General features: G+C 41.4%; 1 protein-coding gene across 3 annotated transcripts; it reads right to left on the bottom strand.

Moving 5' to 3' along the window:
• Positions 1 to 1,633: 1,633 nt before the first annotated feature.
• Positions 1,634 to 10,693, bottom strand: clk4a (CDC-like kinase 4a). Of its 3 annotated transcripts, none has more exons than XM_045226948.1 (12): positions 10,560 to 10,693; positions 9,874 to 10,028; positions 8,486 to 8,744; positions 7,695 to 7,794; positions 7,262 to 7,328; positions 6,948 to 7,064; positions 4,767 to 4,933; positions 4,324 to 4,418; positions 4,055 to 4,184; positions 3,569 to 3,651; positions 2,725 to 2,895; positions 1,634 to 2,542 (listed from the first exon to the last, which is right to left on the bottom strand). In XM_045226948.1, the coding sequence occupies exons 2-12, from the start codon at positions 10,026 to 10,028 to the stop codon at positions 2,393 to 2,395; spliced, it is 1,494 nt and encodes a 497-aa protein (XP_045082883.1). In that variant the 5' UTR covers positions 10,560 to 10,693; the 3' UTR covers positions 1,634 to 2,392. The 3 variants fall into 3 exon arrangements, with proteins under 3 accessions (XP_045082883.1, XP_045082880.1, XP_045082884.1); XM_045226945.1 differs by having other exon boundaries at positions 10,621 to 10,660; XM_045226949.1 differs by lacking the exons at positions 7,695 to 7,794; positions 9,874 to 10,028; positions 10,560 to 10,693 and having other exon boundaries at positions 8,486 to 8,559.
• Positions 10,694 to 11,886: the final 1,193 nt, after the last annotated feature.

Raw genomic sequence — 11,886 nt, forward strand, 5'->3', positions numbered from 1 at the left:
TTTCGCACCAAAGTACGTTAATCTCTAGGAGACAGACCGCGTCTCCTTCCTGAGCGGTATTACGGCTGCGTGGTTCCATGGGGTTTATACTTGTGTACTATTGTTTGTACAGATGAACGAGGTACCTTCAGGTGTTTGGAAATTGCTCCCAAGGATGAACCAGACTTGTGGAGGTCTACCATTTTTTTTCTGATGTCTTGGCTGATTTCTTTTGTTTTTCCCATGTTGTCAAGCAAAGAGGCACTGAGTTTGAAGGTAGGCCTTGAAATACATCCACAGGTACATCTCCAATTGACTCAAATGATGTCAATTAGTCTATCAGACGCTTCTAAAGCCATGACATCATTTTCTGGAATTTTCCAAGCTGTTTAAAGGCACATTCAACTTAGTGTATGTAAACTTCTGACCCACTGGAATTGTGATACAGTGAATTATAAGTGAAATACTCTGTCTGTAAACAATTGTTGGGAAAATTACTTGTGTCATGCACAAAGTAGATGTCCTAACCGACTTGCCAAAACTATAGTTTGTTAACAAGAAATTTGTGGAGTGGTTGAAAAACGAGTTTAAATTACTCCAATCTAAGTGTATGTAAACTTCCGACTTCAACTGTAACTCCACCAGTCCTACCGATGATATCATTTACGAAGATTATACCTTTTTTAATCATTTTGTCAAAATACGTTTTTTTTTTATCAATTAGTATATTTGAGTTTAACCACAATATTTGTTGCATTATTTGTTCTGTCTTTTCTGGAGGATTAAATTGAAATTGCAATCAACTTTCTATAGCTTTTTTAGAAATAGTGATATTTGGGAGATGATTTTCTTTTCAAATAACTGAAAGTGAGAGGTTGTAATCTGAATAAAGGGAAAAAGGCCATTCTTGAACATTGGGTGAGACAATTGTACAAATTTGCTAGAGAACAAGTTCGGATTTAAGTATAACTTTTGTATGACTGAAGCTTTTAGTGATAGGTCAAATGCTTTAATATTTAATAATTTCTGTCCTCCGAATTCATATTCATTATATAAATAGGCCCGTTTAATTTTGTCTGGCTTGCCATTCCAAATAAAATAAAATATTTTTTTCGCATATAATTTAAAAAACTGTTCGCTAGGCGTAGGCAAGACCATAAGCAAATAGGTAAACTGGGATAATACTAAAGAGTGAATCAGGGTGATTTTTCCACAAATTGACAGGTATTTACCTTTCCATGGTAGCAAGATCGTATCTATTTTTGCTAACTTTCTATTAAAATGTATTGGAGTGAGATCATTTATTTCATTTGGGATATGTGTTCAGAGTATATCCACATCACCATCAGACAATTTTATTGGTAAACTACATGGTCATGTAACATTTTTATTTTTTAGTGATCCAATACGTAATGTAGCACATTTATCATAATTGGTTGTAATCCAGAGAGGCTAGAAAATGTATCTAGATCCTCTATGAGGCTGTGGAGGGATTTAAATTGTGGATTTCAAAGAAAACATGAATCATCAGCATACAATGACACCTTTGTTTTTAAGCCCTGGATTTCTAATCCCTTGATATCATTGTTGGATCTAACATCTCGATGGCCATAATAAATAGATATGCCGATAGTTCTCTATTTTTACAGATACATTCATACTTCAGATGTTTTTATTGAGAAATGTACACATACAGTGATATTCCAAAAGTTACAAATCCAGTCATACTGAAAAAAGGGACGTACAACTTATAATAATTAGGGCTGTCAAACAATTCTAAAATGTAATCGAGTGAATTACAGGATTTGCTTTGATTAATTGCCATTAATCGCAAATTCTGAATTTGCTCAAATTAAGCTGTAATTTAAGATTTTTTATACAAAAACATTTCGAGAATATTGACATCTTGATTTTGTCTAACGGTTAGCACAATTAGGTAAATTGAAAAAAATACACTTTCTTTAACCTCAATGTCAACTTGTTTTTAGCTGAATAGATTATGTATTTGGGATGTTTTCAGTATATTTGGAAAGCTTTCAGATAATGCGATAAATCACGATTAAAAAACAAAGTTAACTGGAGTTAACTGATTAAAGTCTGACAGCCCAAAGAATAATGCACCAGCTTCATCAGTGAACCAGGTTGATACTACATGCTACAACTCATAATACATTAACACTAACTAGCATGACAGCAATGGACTACAAAGCCACATGGGCGGACTGATACAGCCAGAGGTAAACAATCTCTCCCGGAGAGTCAGAAAGTAAGGCCATGACGATCGTCAATCATCATAGTTGTCATCATAGTCAATCATCATAGTTTTCATGGTGATGGTCACGGCCACAACGGTTGTGATGATTGTCACGATGACAGGGCAGAGTCAGGTTGGGGTCAAGGCTGGGGTTAAAGGTCATTTCTTGGTGGCCTTGCGTAGGCAGGTGAAGAAGGGGTGTCTGAGAGCCTGGTCCAGGGAGAGGCGTTTAGCCGGGTCGTACTCCAGCATCTTCCGGATCAGGTCAAACAGCTGGTCGTGGTCCAAGCTCTGGACCATCATGTATTGCTGAGGAGAGAGAGGGGATGGAAGTGGTGGAGGAGAGAGAGCAGATGATCAGACAACAATACTGTGATTCAGATGTCTTTATCTCACTGCTAAATTATGTAAATGTATCTATAAGGTCAGTTCCATTACATGAATTGTGGATACAAAATAGGTTGCCCCATATTGCTAAAGGCCCTCCTTACCTTGAGTGGTTTGCAGTGTTTCCTCACGTATCTCCCAGAGGAGCTGAGTGCATCCCAGTCCAGCTGGTACCGATGGACGTACCGCCGCTTCTTGGTTTTCTGCAGGAGGTGTACCGGTATTGGGCCCAGGACCCTCTCCATCATAGCCAGGTGTTCTTTACTGTCATGGGTCTGGAGGAGAGAACACAAGAGTGACATGGAGATGAGTCTAAAGTTACACCCAGGACACACTGATCAAGGGTGTTTTTTTCTGGATCAAAATGGGGCTTTGGTGGTGGGCGGCGTTGCAGTGGCTCCGGCATAAAAATATTTTACCCTCTTGGCAGCGGTAGCAAAATGTTGCTGTTCTAAATCTAATTTCCTGTAATTCTACACATTTTGCCATGGCTTATGCTGTGTTCTTATGCTATCTGAGTGACTTAAACATAACAAAATCAATGGGGGCCCCATGCCATGCCAAAAAGAGTCCTGAAGGTATCATTTTTGGAATTTTTGATTCTCCCTGACTGTCTAGCTTATATTTTGATGATTATTAGTTCTCAAAGATGATCTTATTTAAAAAATATATAGGTCTACATACTCTATATCTGGTTTTAGTCGTTTCAAGTTTACACTGAAAATGTCTTTCCATACCAAAAATTATTTTAAAATATTAAAATGTTTTACTGTGCGGACTTAGGCGACCCAAAATAACACTTCGGAGGCCCGGCCAAACTTTTATATGCAGAAAAAAAACCTGTTATCTACCCATGCATACAAAGAAGCCTGAACAGCTTGAGATGAATGCATGATTTAGGAGGCATTATTAGTATGATGATATTGTCGATAGCAGACAGTCCCCCACCTGGAAGAGAGTTGATCCCAGGTAGTATTCTATGAGGATACAACCCAGACTCCACACATCACAGGCATGGTCCCAGCCCAGATCTACAGAGAGGGAAGCATTACATCAGCAACAGAGAAACAAGGATGCATCCCAAATGGCACCATATGCCACCTGGATGCAGCCCACGTCCGTATAACGTCGCTATCTGATGAAAACCCTATAACTCCGTTTTTCCTAATTTTCATTTTTGTACATTTATTGAAATCAGTAACTCCCCTTAATGTACTCTGAACATTTCAGCACTCTAGGACCAAGAACATGTATCACAAATAGCTTCTGAAGTTTTATAATTGTATGTTTGTTAATGGGAAAATATGGTACTTTTTTCAATTTCCTGAAAGTTTGTTTGAGATAAGGTTTTCATCAGACAATGGCAATAAGCAGCTTTATCACATAATATCAGTAATATCATGAATTAGCATTGAGGCAGAGTGTGTGTCTTACCCAGAATGACCTCTGGAGCTCGGTAGTGGCGTGTGGACACCACGGAGGTGTGGTGGTTGTGTTCATATGTGGCGTTGCCAAAATCAACCACCTTCACGTCCGGGTTCTTCAACGTCCTCTCGTCGCGCTTCTGTAGGGCAGAGATGAGTCATGACAAATATTCATTTGAAAGAGTCAGACAGTACAAATAAGGCTTACACACAACCAAATCACAGATCGTCTGTCAGCACAGATAAATGTGGGAGAGTGGGTAGGTAACAGACTCGTACCATTTTGGCGTTGTACTCGATGTCGTACTCTGAGTCCACAAACAGAATGTTCTCGGGCTTCAGGTCAGTGTGTGTCAGCTTGTTCTTATGCAGGACTGAAACAAACAGCAACCAGGGAGAACACAGTCAACACAGGCAGGAGAGTAGACAACCCTTCATTCTATTAGGTCATTTGTACAATTGAATACACTGTGAAGTCACCACTATAACCCAACAACTTTTCATTTACAGTGTCTGCCTCCCAAATGGTGACGTATTCCCCTCAAAATTAAATACTTTGTATTATATTGAGAACAGGGTGCCATTTGGGACACAAACAATAACCTTTTAGTTGAGATGTAGTATTGCTCTTATCCAGTGTGGGTGGTGGTTACTACCACAGAGATCCTATTAAATAACTATTCTAATATGTTCTAATGTGTAATTCTATGGTAACTACTCACATCGTACGGCTCGGATGATCTGGTAGGCCATGATTCTGATGTGTTCTACAGGGAACGGCTGGAAGTTGTTCTCCTTCAGGTAGTCATAGGTACTGAGCCCCAGCAGCTCAAACGATATACACACGTGACCATGGTGGTCGAACCAGTCCAGCATCCTCACACATCCACTGATATGGAGGAGGAGAGGTGGAGAGGGGGAAGAGAGAGAGGGAGGAAAGAAAGAAAGGGAGGGGAGAGAGAGGGGGAGGGAGACAAAGGAGGGATTTACATTTCAGTCATTTAACAGACACTTATTCAGAGCTAATTACAGTTAGTGCATTCATCTTTAGGTACAGTTGAAGGCGGAAGTTTACATACACCTTAGCCAAATACATTTAAACTCAGTTTCTCACAATTCTGACATTTAATCCTAGTAAAAATTCCCTGTCTTAGGTCAGTTAGGATGACCACTATTTTAAAAATGTGAAATTTCAGAATAATGAATTCTTTCAGAGAATGATTTCTTTCAGCTTTTATTTCTTTCATCACATTCCCAGTGGGTCAGAAGTTTACATACACTCAATTAGTATTTGGTAGCATTGCCTTTAAATTGTTTTAACTTGGGTCAAACGTTTCGGGTAGCCTTCCACAAGCTTCCCACAATAAGTTGGGTGAATTTTGGCCCATTCCCCCTGACAGAGCTGGTGTAACTGAGTCAGGTTTGTAGGCCTCCTTGCTCGCACACGCTTTTTCAGTTCTGCTCACACATTTTCTATAGGATTGAGGTCAGGGCTTTGTGATGGCCACTCCAATACCTTGAATTTGTTGTCCTTAAGCAATTTTGCCACAATTTTGGAAGTATGCTTGGGGTCATTGTCCATTTGGAAGACCCATTTGCGACCAAGCTATAACTTCTTGACTGATGTCTTGAGATGTTGCTTGAATATATCCACATAATGTTCCTTCCTCATGATGCCATCTATTTTGTGAAGTGCACCAGTCCCTCCTGCAGCAAAGCACCCCCACAGCATGATGCTGCCACCCCCGTGATTCACGGTTGGGATGGTGTTCTTCGGCTTGCAAGCATCCCCCTTTTTCCTCCAAACATAACGATGGTCATTATGGCCAAACAGTTAGTTCTATTTTTGTTTCATCAGACCAGAGGACATTTCTCCAAAAAGTACAATCTTTGTCTCCATGTGCAGTTGCAAACCGTAGTCTGTCTTTTTTATGGCGGTTTTGGAGCAGTAGCTTCTTCCTTGCTGAGCGGCCTTTCAGGTTATGTCGATATAGTACTCGTTTCACTGTGGATATAGATACTTTTGTACCTGTTTCCTCCAGCATCTTCACAAGGTCCTTTGCTGTTGTTCTGGGATTGATTTGTACTTATCGCACCAAAGTACGTTCATCTCTAGGAGACAGAACGTGTCTCCTTCCTGAGCGGTATGACGGCTACGTGGTCCCATGGTGTTTATACTTGCGTACTATTGTTTCTACTGATGAACGTGGTACCTTCAGGCGTTTGGAAATTGCTCCCAAGGATGAACCAGACTTGTGGAGGTCACCATTTTTTTGGCTGATTTCTTTGGATTTTCCCATGATGTCAAGCAAAGAGGTACTGAGTTTGAAGGTAGGCCTTGAAATACATCCACAGGTACACCTCCAATTGACTCAAATGATGTCAATTAGCCTATCAGAAGCTTCTAAAGTCATAACATAATTTTCAGGAATTTTCCAAGCTGTTTAAAGGCACAGTCAACTTAGTGTATGTAAACTTCTGACCCACTGGAATTGTGATACAGTGAATTATAAGTGAAATCATCTGCCTGTAAACAATTGTTGGAAAAATTGCTTGTGTCATGCACAAAGTAGATGTCCTAACCAACTTGCCAAAACTATAGTTTGTTAACAAGAAATGTGTGGAGTGGTTGAAAAACGAGTTTTAATGACTCCAACCTAAGTGTATGTAAATTTCAGACTTCAACTGTAGCTAGGCAAGACAACCAATGGTGTCTGATATTGATGATATACACTGATATTTAATCATTAAGGTGAGATATTTAAGTTATAGTCCATAATTAAAGTCTAAGCCCGGCAGATAGCCAACTACTGCATGTGAGACTGCTCCTCATCCTCGTAATGGAAAGCCTAGGTGATTTCTGCTAATGTATGGGGCTCGTTCTAATAACATGTGTGACTTACTATCTCCGGTCACAGTCCAGAGAGTTCATCTGCTCCAGCACCTCCACCTCAGCCATGGCCGCCTCGCGGTAGCGGTCAATGTTTTTAATGATCTTCAGTGCCACGCGAGCACCAATTCTGGAATCACAGACAATACACACATATCCAACTGTTAGAGAGGGAGAGGCTTTCAGATGAGAATGATAGAGAGAAACAGAGAGATTGACTTTGAGAGCACACTGTAAGTGCTAAAAAGTTAACAAACAAAAAAAGGGGGGGGAGGGGGGAGTAGCATAGTCACCGTGACATCCAGACGTTTCCATTGAGCGACTTACTTCGAGTGATCGATGCATTCCACAACTTTCCCAAAGGCTCCTTCTCCTAGAGTGGACACAATCTCATCTACAGGGAATAAAGAGCACTAGTTAGAACCAGAGGAGTGATGACTGGCATCCACTACCATCCCAGATGATATGCCACAAAATGGCTGCCTAGCTGCTTTGTTTGATATGGATTTAGCATTATACTGTCTGCAACTAGAACAGGACAGGGCTCCAAGCCAACCGAACACAATACACACATCACACTAATAATGATATGTAGCGAGGTGTAATACTAATCCACATTTAACAATACAATGATAAACCCTACCCGCCCAAATACAAGTGTATACAATATAATATTATTTTGCAACAGTACACCATATCAAAAAACAACAACAAAACAGATAGCTAGTTGACAGAGAGAAAAAAGGGATATATTCTATACATCTGGCTCTCAGCATGTCTCCCCTGTGATAGATCAGGTGACCCTCGTCATCATCCTCAACACTCCTGGATCTTTTCCTGCTCCTGCGATGATGGCTCCTCTGTTGTCCCATCACCACCATCACCACCATCATCAACCACCATCATGGACCCAGAGAGAACACCATCATCAGGCCAGGCCACCACAACGGGACGGAACGTGCCATTCATTCATTCAGCGGGCAGAGGGGGGGATCGGACGTGGGGGAGAGATTTCGGATGGATCGGCCCATTCAGAGTGGGTGGGTTGCGAACCAGGCAGCGCCAGCGGACCACAGCGGGAGCAGCACATTCAAATTCAGCCCCACCAGAGAAAGGCAATGGGGGCGTCACCACATAGTGGGTGTTACAGAAGAGAAACATGGCAACAACAAGGTTCATGTGAGAGACTTTCTCAAAGTAAGCGGTACAAAACATTATCAACCATCAGTCTAGTAGAATAGGCTAATATGAATTTGTGTCTTTCAAGTTACAGTTCTAGGTCATCTTCTGACTGCTAATGATACATATAAAGCTTCCCTTGACTATTCTTATTGAAGCCTCGTTAAGGTGTTTGCGCCTAGTCTGCTACAGTTATGCCTAGATCGTATTCAGTGAATTTTGGTACTAACATTGGATCCATAATTCTAACTCATCTGTTTTTCACTGTGGTACATATTGAGAAAGATAGACATAAAGAAAAGCTAACACCACTAATAACCATCTAGGGGGTTGGTTGGAAAGGACAGAAGAGCGTGTAGGACGTTCTCATACCGAGTAAGAGGAGCGTTGATGAGAAGGGCTGCGTCTCCGCCCTCGGCGGCTACTGCGGACACTCTTGCCGCTCCGCCCGGATGACTTGCTGTAGTGGTGCCACTCCTTGTCCTTCTCCCTCTCGCGGTCTCTGTCTCTATCCCTGGAGGCGGCAGCCCTGCTGTCCTCGTCGTAGCCCATCTCCAGGCTGGCTTCTCTGCCCCTCCTGTCCTTAGACTCTATCCTCTGCTGGTTCAGGCTGTGGGTCTCCAGGTAGTGCCTGGAAGGGAGAAACAACACCACAGTTAAATGACTGACTCCTTCTCCTGCCTACATAGCCACTGCTTGGTTCTAATGGCCGGGACCTATGCCTTCACCGACACCCTATCCCAAGGGGCTTAATATATAACATTTTAAATTAGTAACAAGCTTATTTACGACTACAGAGTGCAACATCGTCACTCCAGGGTTCTTGATGTGACAGCATAGTGTATATTCCTAGTTTTGGGGGTAAACTGATGCAACAAACTGGACAGACAATATGTCTCAAGAGCTGTTAGAACAGATCATGTAGCAACATTTCACATGAATAGATCATAAATATGAGTAGCCAGCTTTCTCAAGCACCCCCCCCCCTTCCCCCCTCCTCTCTGTCTCCTGCAGCATCCCCCTCTACCCTCTACCTCCCTCACACCAACGCACGCAAATCTAAAGCACAGGTGTCCGCTACGACAGTTGATTTGGCTCAGTGAGGAATCCGTGAAGCCCTTTCAGCAGAGAAATGTGATCGGAGTCTGGACCTCCAGAGCCCCACAGTCAGAGAGAGCCATGATGGTATCAGGTCTCTTCCAGGAAAAGGTCTGCGTTGCTGGGGGACTTATTATTAGAGCTTCCCGCCCTGTCCTGGAAAATTCCACCATAAACCTCAATCTCTCACAAAGCACAAGCTCAAACAGAGACGGACACAGGAACCAGACACGGTTTTACCTTCCAGCAATAAAACATACAGTGATATATTGTCCATTGACAGTGACTACCCATAATAAAGAGTTCAAACTTCGAAAATGAATTGTGACCACGTCTGTCAAGGGCAGGGAAAGAGGCAGATTCTCCTGAAATAAACTTTGGCCTAAAATATACTGTGAGCTTGGATTTCACTCGTTATTTATAAGATGATAGGTTGTCCTCACCACATTAATATATTGCTGTGAAAACATTTGGCATGTGTATAGCTGCGGGACCCTACCAAACGAATTGAAGCAAGACAAATTACCAGACATTGGATGTAAAAAGGGAGAGATCTAGGGGTTGCTTGTGGATGGGTGGGGCCTCTAATAGTTATGTTGGCCACTACATTCAAACGGATGACAGACAGGGGGAAGTGGGTGAAATGGGGTCAGAATATTTACCCTTCATATGTTTTGAGGTGGTGTTGACGTCTTCGAGATTTATTCTCCCTCACACTGCTATTCGAATCATCTCGCTTCTGGCGCTTTCGGCTCTCCACCCAGGTGAACTCACTGAGCCAAACGCCAGGGGAACGCATTCGCTTTGCCTGTCGCATCTGCCACACAACAGTGATAAATGTTCACATTAATAGCTAAAACTAGCTAACGTTACATGGCTATCTGCAGTGCCCACAAACTGTACAAATAATTCCAATCTGCATATAGCTAGCTAGTTAATCTTCTAGATGACATTAAGTGAATTCAACCATACACCAGTAACTAAACATGGTCAATTGATCCTCTACAGACACCGACTGGTGTCTTTGTTCTATGCTAGCTACCTTAACGTACCTAACGTTAGCTTGCTAGCTAAATTAATAACAACCATCCAAGTGAAACCTATCTAGCTGCTAGACTAACTTCTTCAGATAACGTCAGCAACATGTATCTGATAAATGCTAGCGTCAACAACAACAACAATTTTCAGGAAAAAAAGAGACATAACTAGCTATCTGTACATTGGCTAGCCAGCTGACTAACGCTAGCTTTCTGGTTCGTCGACGAAACGTGAAGGCTAGCTAGATAATGTTGAACAGATAATATATCGTTTATATTCTAGTATTACAGATTAAATCAGCTGTCCTCACTTTATCTATCGATTGATGTACCCCAAAAAACGAACAGGTAAAAACGATGTTTTATCTGTACTTTTGTAGTGTACGAACAAAGCTGCCTTCCAAAATGGCGAACTCTGCTGCTGCTGTAACTTGTCATGACAGATAGAACAATGAGACGGATATTTAACCGGATGTATAAATATGAAGCATCCGGTTGGCGTTTCCTCTCACTACCAAATATGGAAGTGAGAGGAAGCCCAGTGTCCGGCAGTGGGAGAAGATGGAGCTAGATGGATTATTGCCGACATTCTGCAAATTTTCTCATCAATGAAACAGTTGATCTCCATTTATGTTTGCTGTTTCCAAAACAAATGTAATCAATAAATACCTTGTTTACTGTAAAATGTTCTCTGTGATTTTGTTTAGGAGGAGGGGAAGCAATATAAAAAACAAATCATTATGCAAAGCTAATTTCCCGCTTGATTATGAAATTGTTGAGCTGGAATCTCATGTGTTTGTTGTCAAAGGTACTGATAACTACTGCAATTATTATGAAGATACAAAGATGAGGCTATGTGCAGCAATCGGCTATAACACTATCCAGAGGAAGGGAGGAAAATCATTTTTCCAGTTTCCAACAGATGTTGAAAGGTATGTAATAAATAATGAGAAGATGCATTTGGAGTAATTATTGCATGGTGAGGCACATGTCGTTGGCTTTGTAATCAGTAGTGTCCATGACTACCCATCGAATCAATCACCAAAGCAATGATCACTGATAGATAAAACATGCTAGCTACCAGTAATGAAACAAACCTATAGCTGGGTTTAACACAACTAGCATGAGGCAGCATGGCTAGCTAACGTTAGTTTACCAATATACACTCGGGACTCTTGGCCTCACATCCTATTCTAACCACCTTTCGCTGGCTTTGTATTCATGTTACCTGATAAAATTGCTGTAGAATATGATCTTGTTGCCATCTGATGCACATTCAAATGTCATAAAAAAATCTACACTGCAGAGCTCTCCCTGTCCTCTGCTGTGCCCTGATTGTATTACTGCTGATGCTATCTGGAAATGTGCATGTACACCCTGGCCCATCTACTGTTGCTAGCCCCAATTCTGACGTGTGCTAGGATATCTGTTTCATTGATTTCTGCTCTCGTAAAAGCCTGGGTTTTCTGCACATTAACACTAGAAGCTTATTACCTAAAATGGATCAATTGAAAGTGTGGGTTCACAGCTCCAATCCAGATGTGTTGGTCATTACTGAGATGTGGTTAATAAAGAGTGTTTTTGTCACGAGAATGTTGTTATCTCAATGGTTGAAGTCAACTACTTAAATCTCAGAAT

Source organism: Coregonus clupeaformis, chromosome 2 (genome assembly GCF_020615455.1).
Source record: "Coregonus clupeaformis isolate EN_2021a chromosome 2, ASM2061545v1, whole genome shotgun sequence".
Classification (NCBI taxonomy): Eukaryota; Metazoa; Chordata; class Actinopteri; order Salmoniformes; family Salmonidae; genus Coregonus; species Coregonus clupeaformis.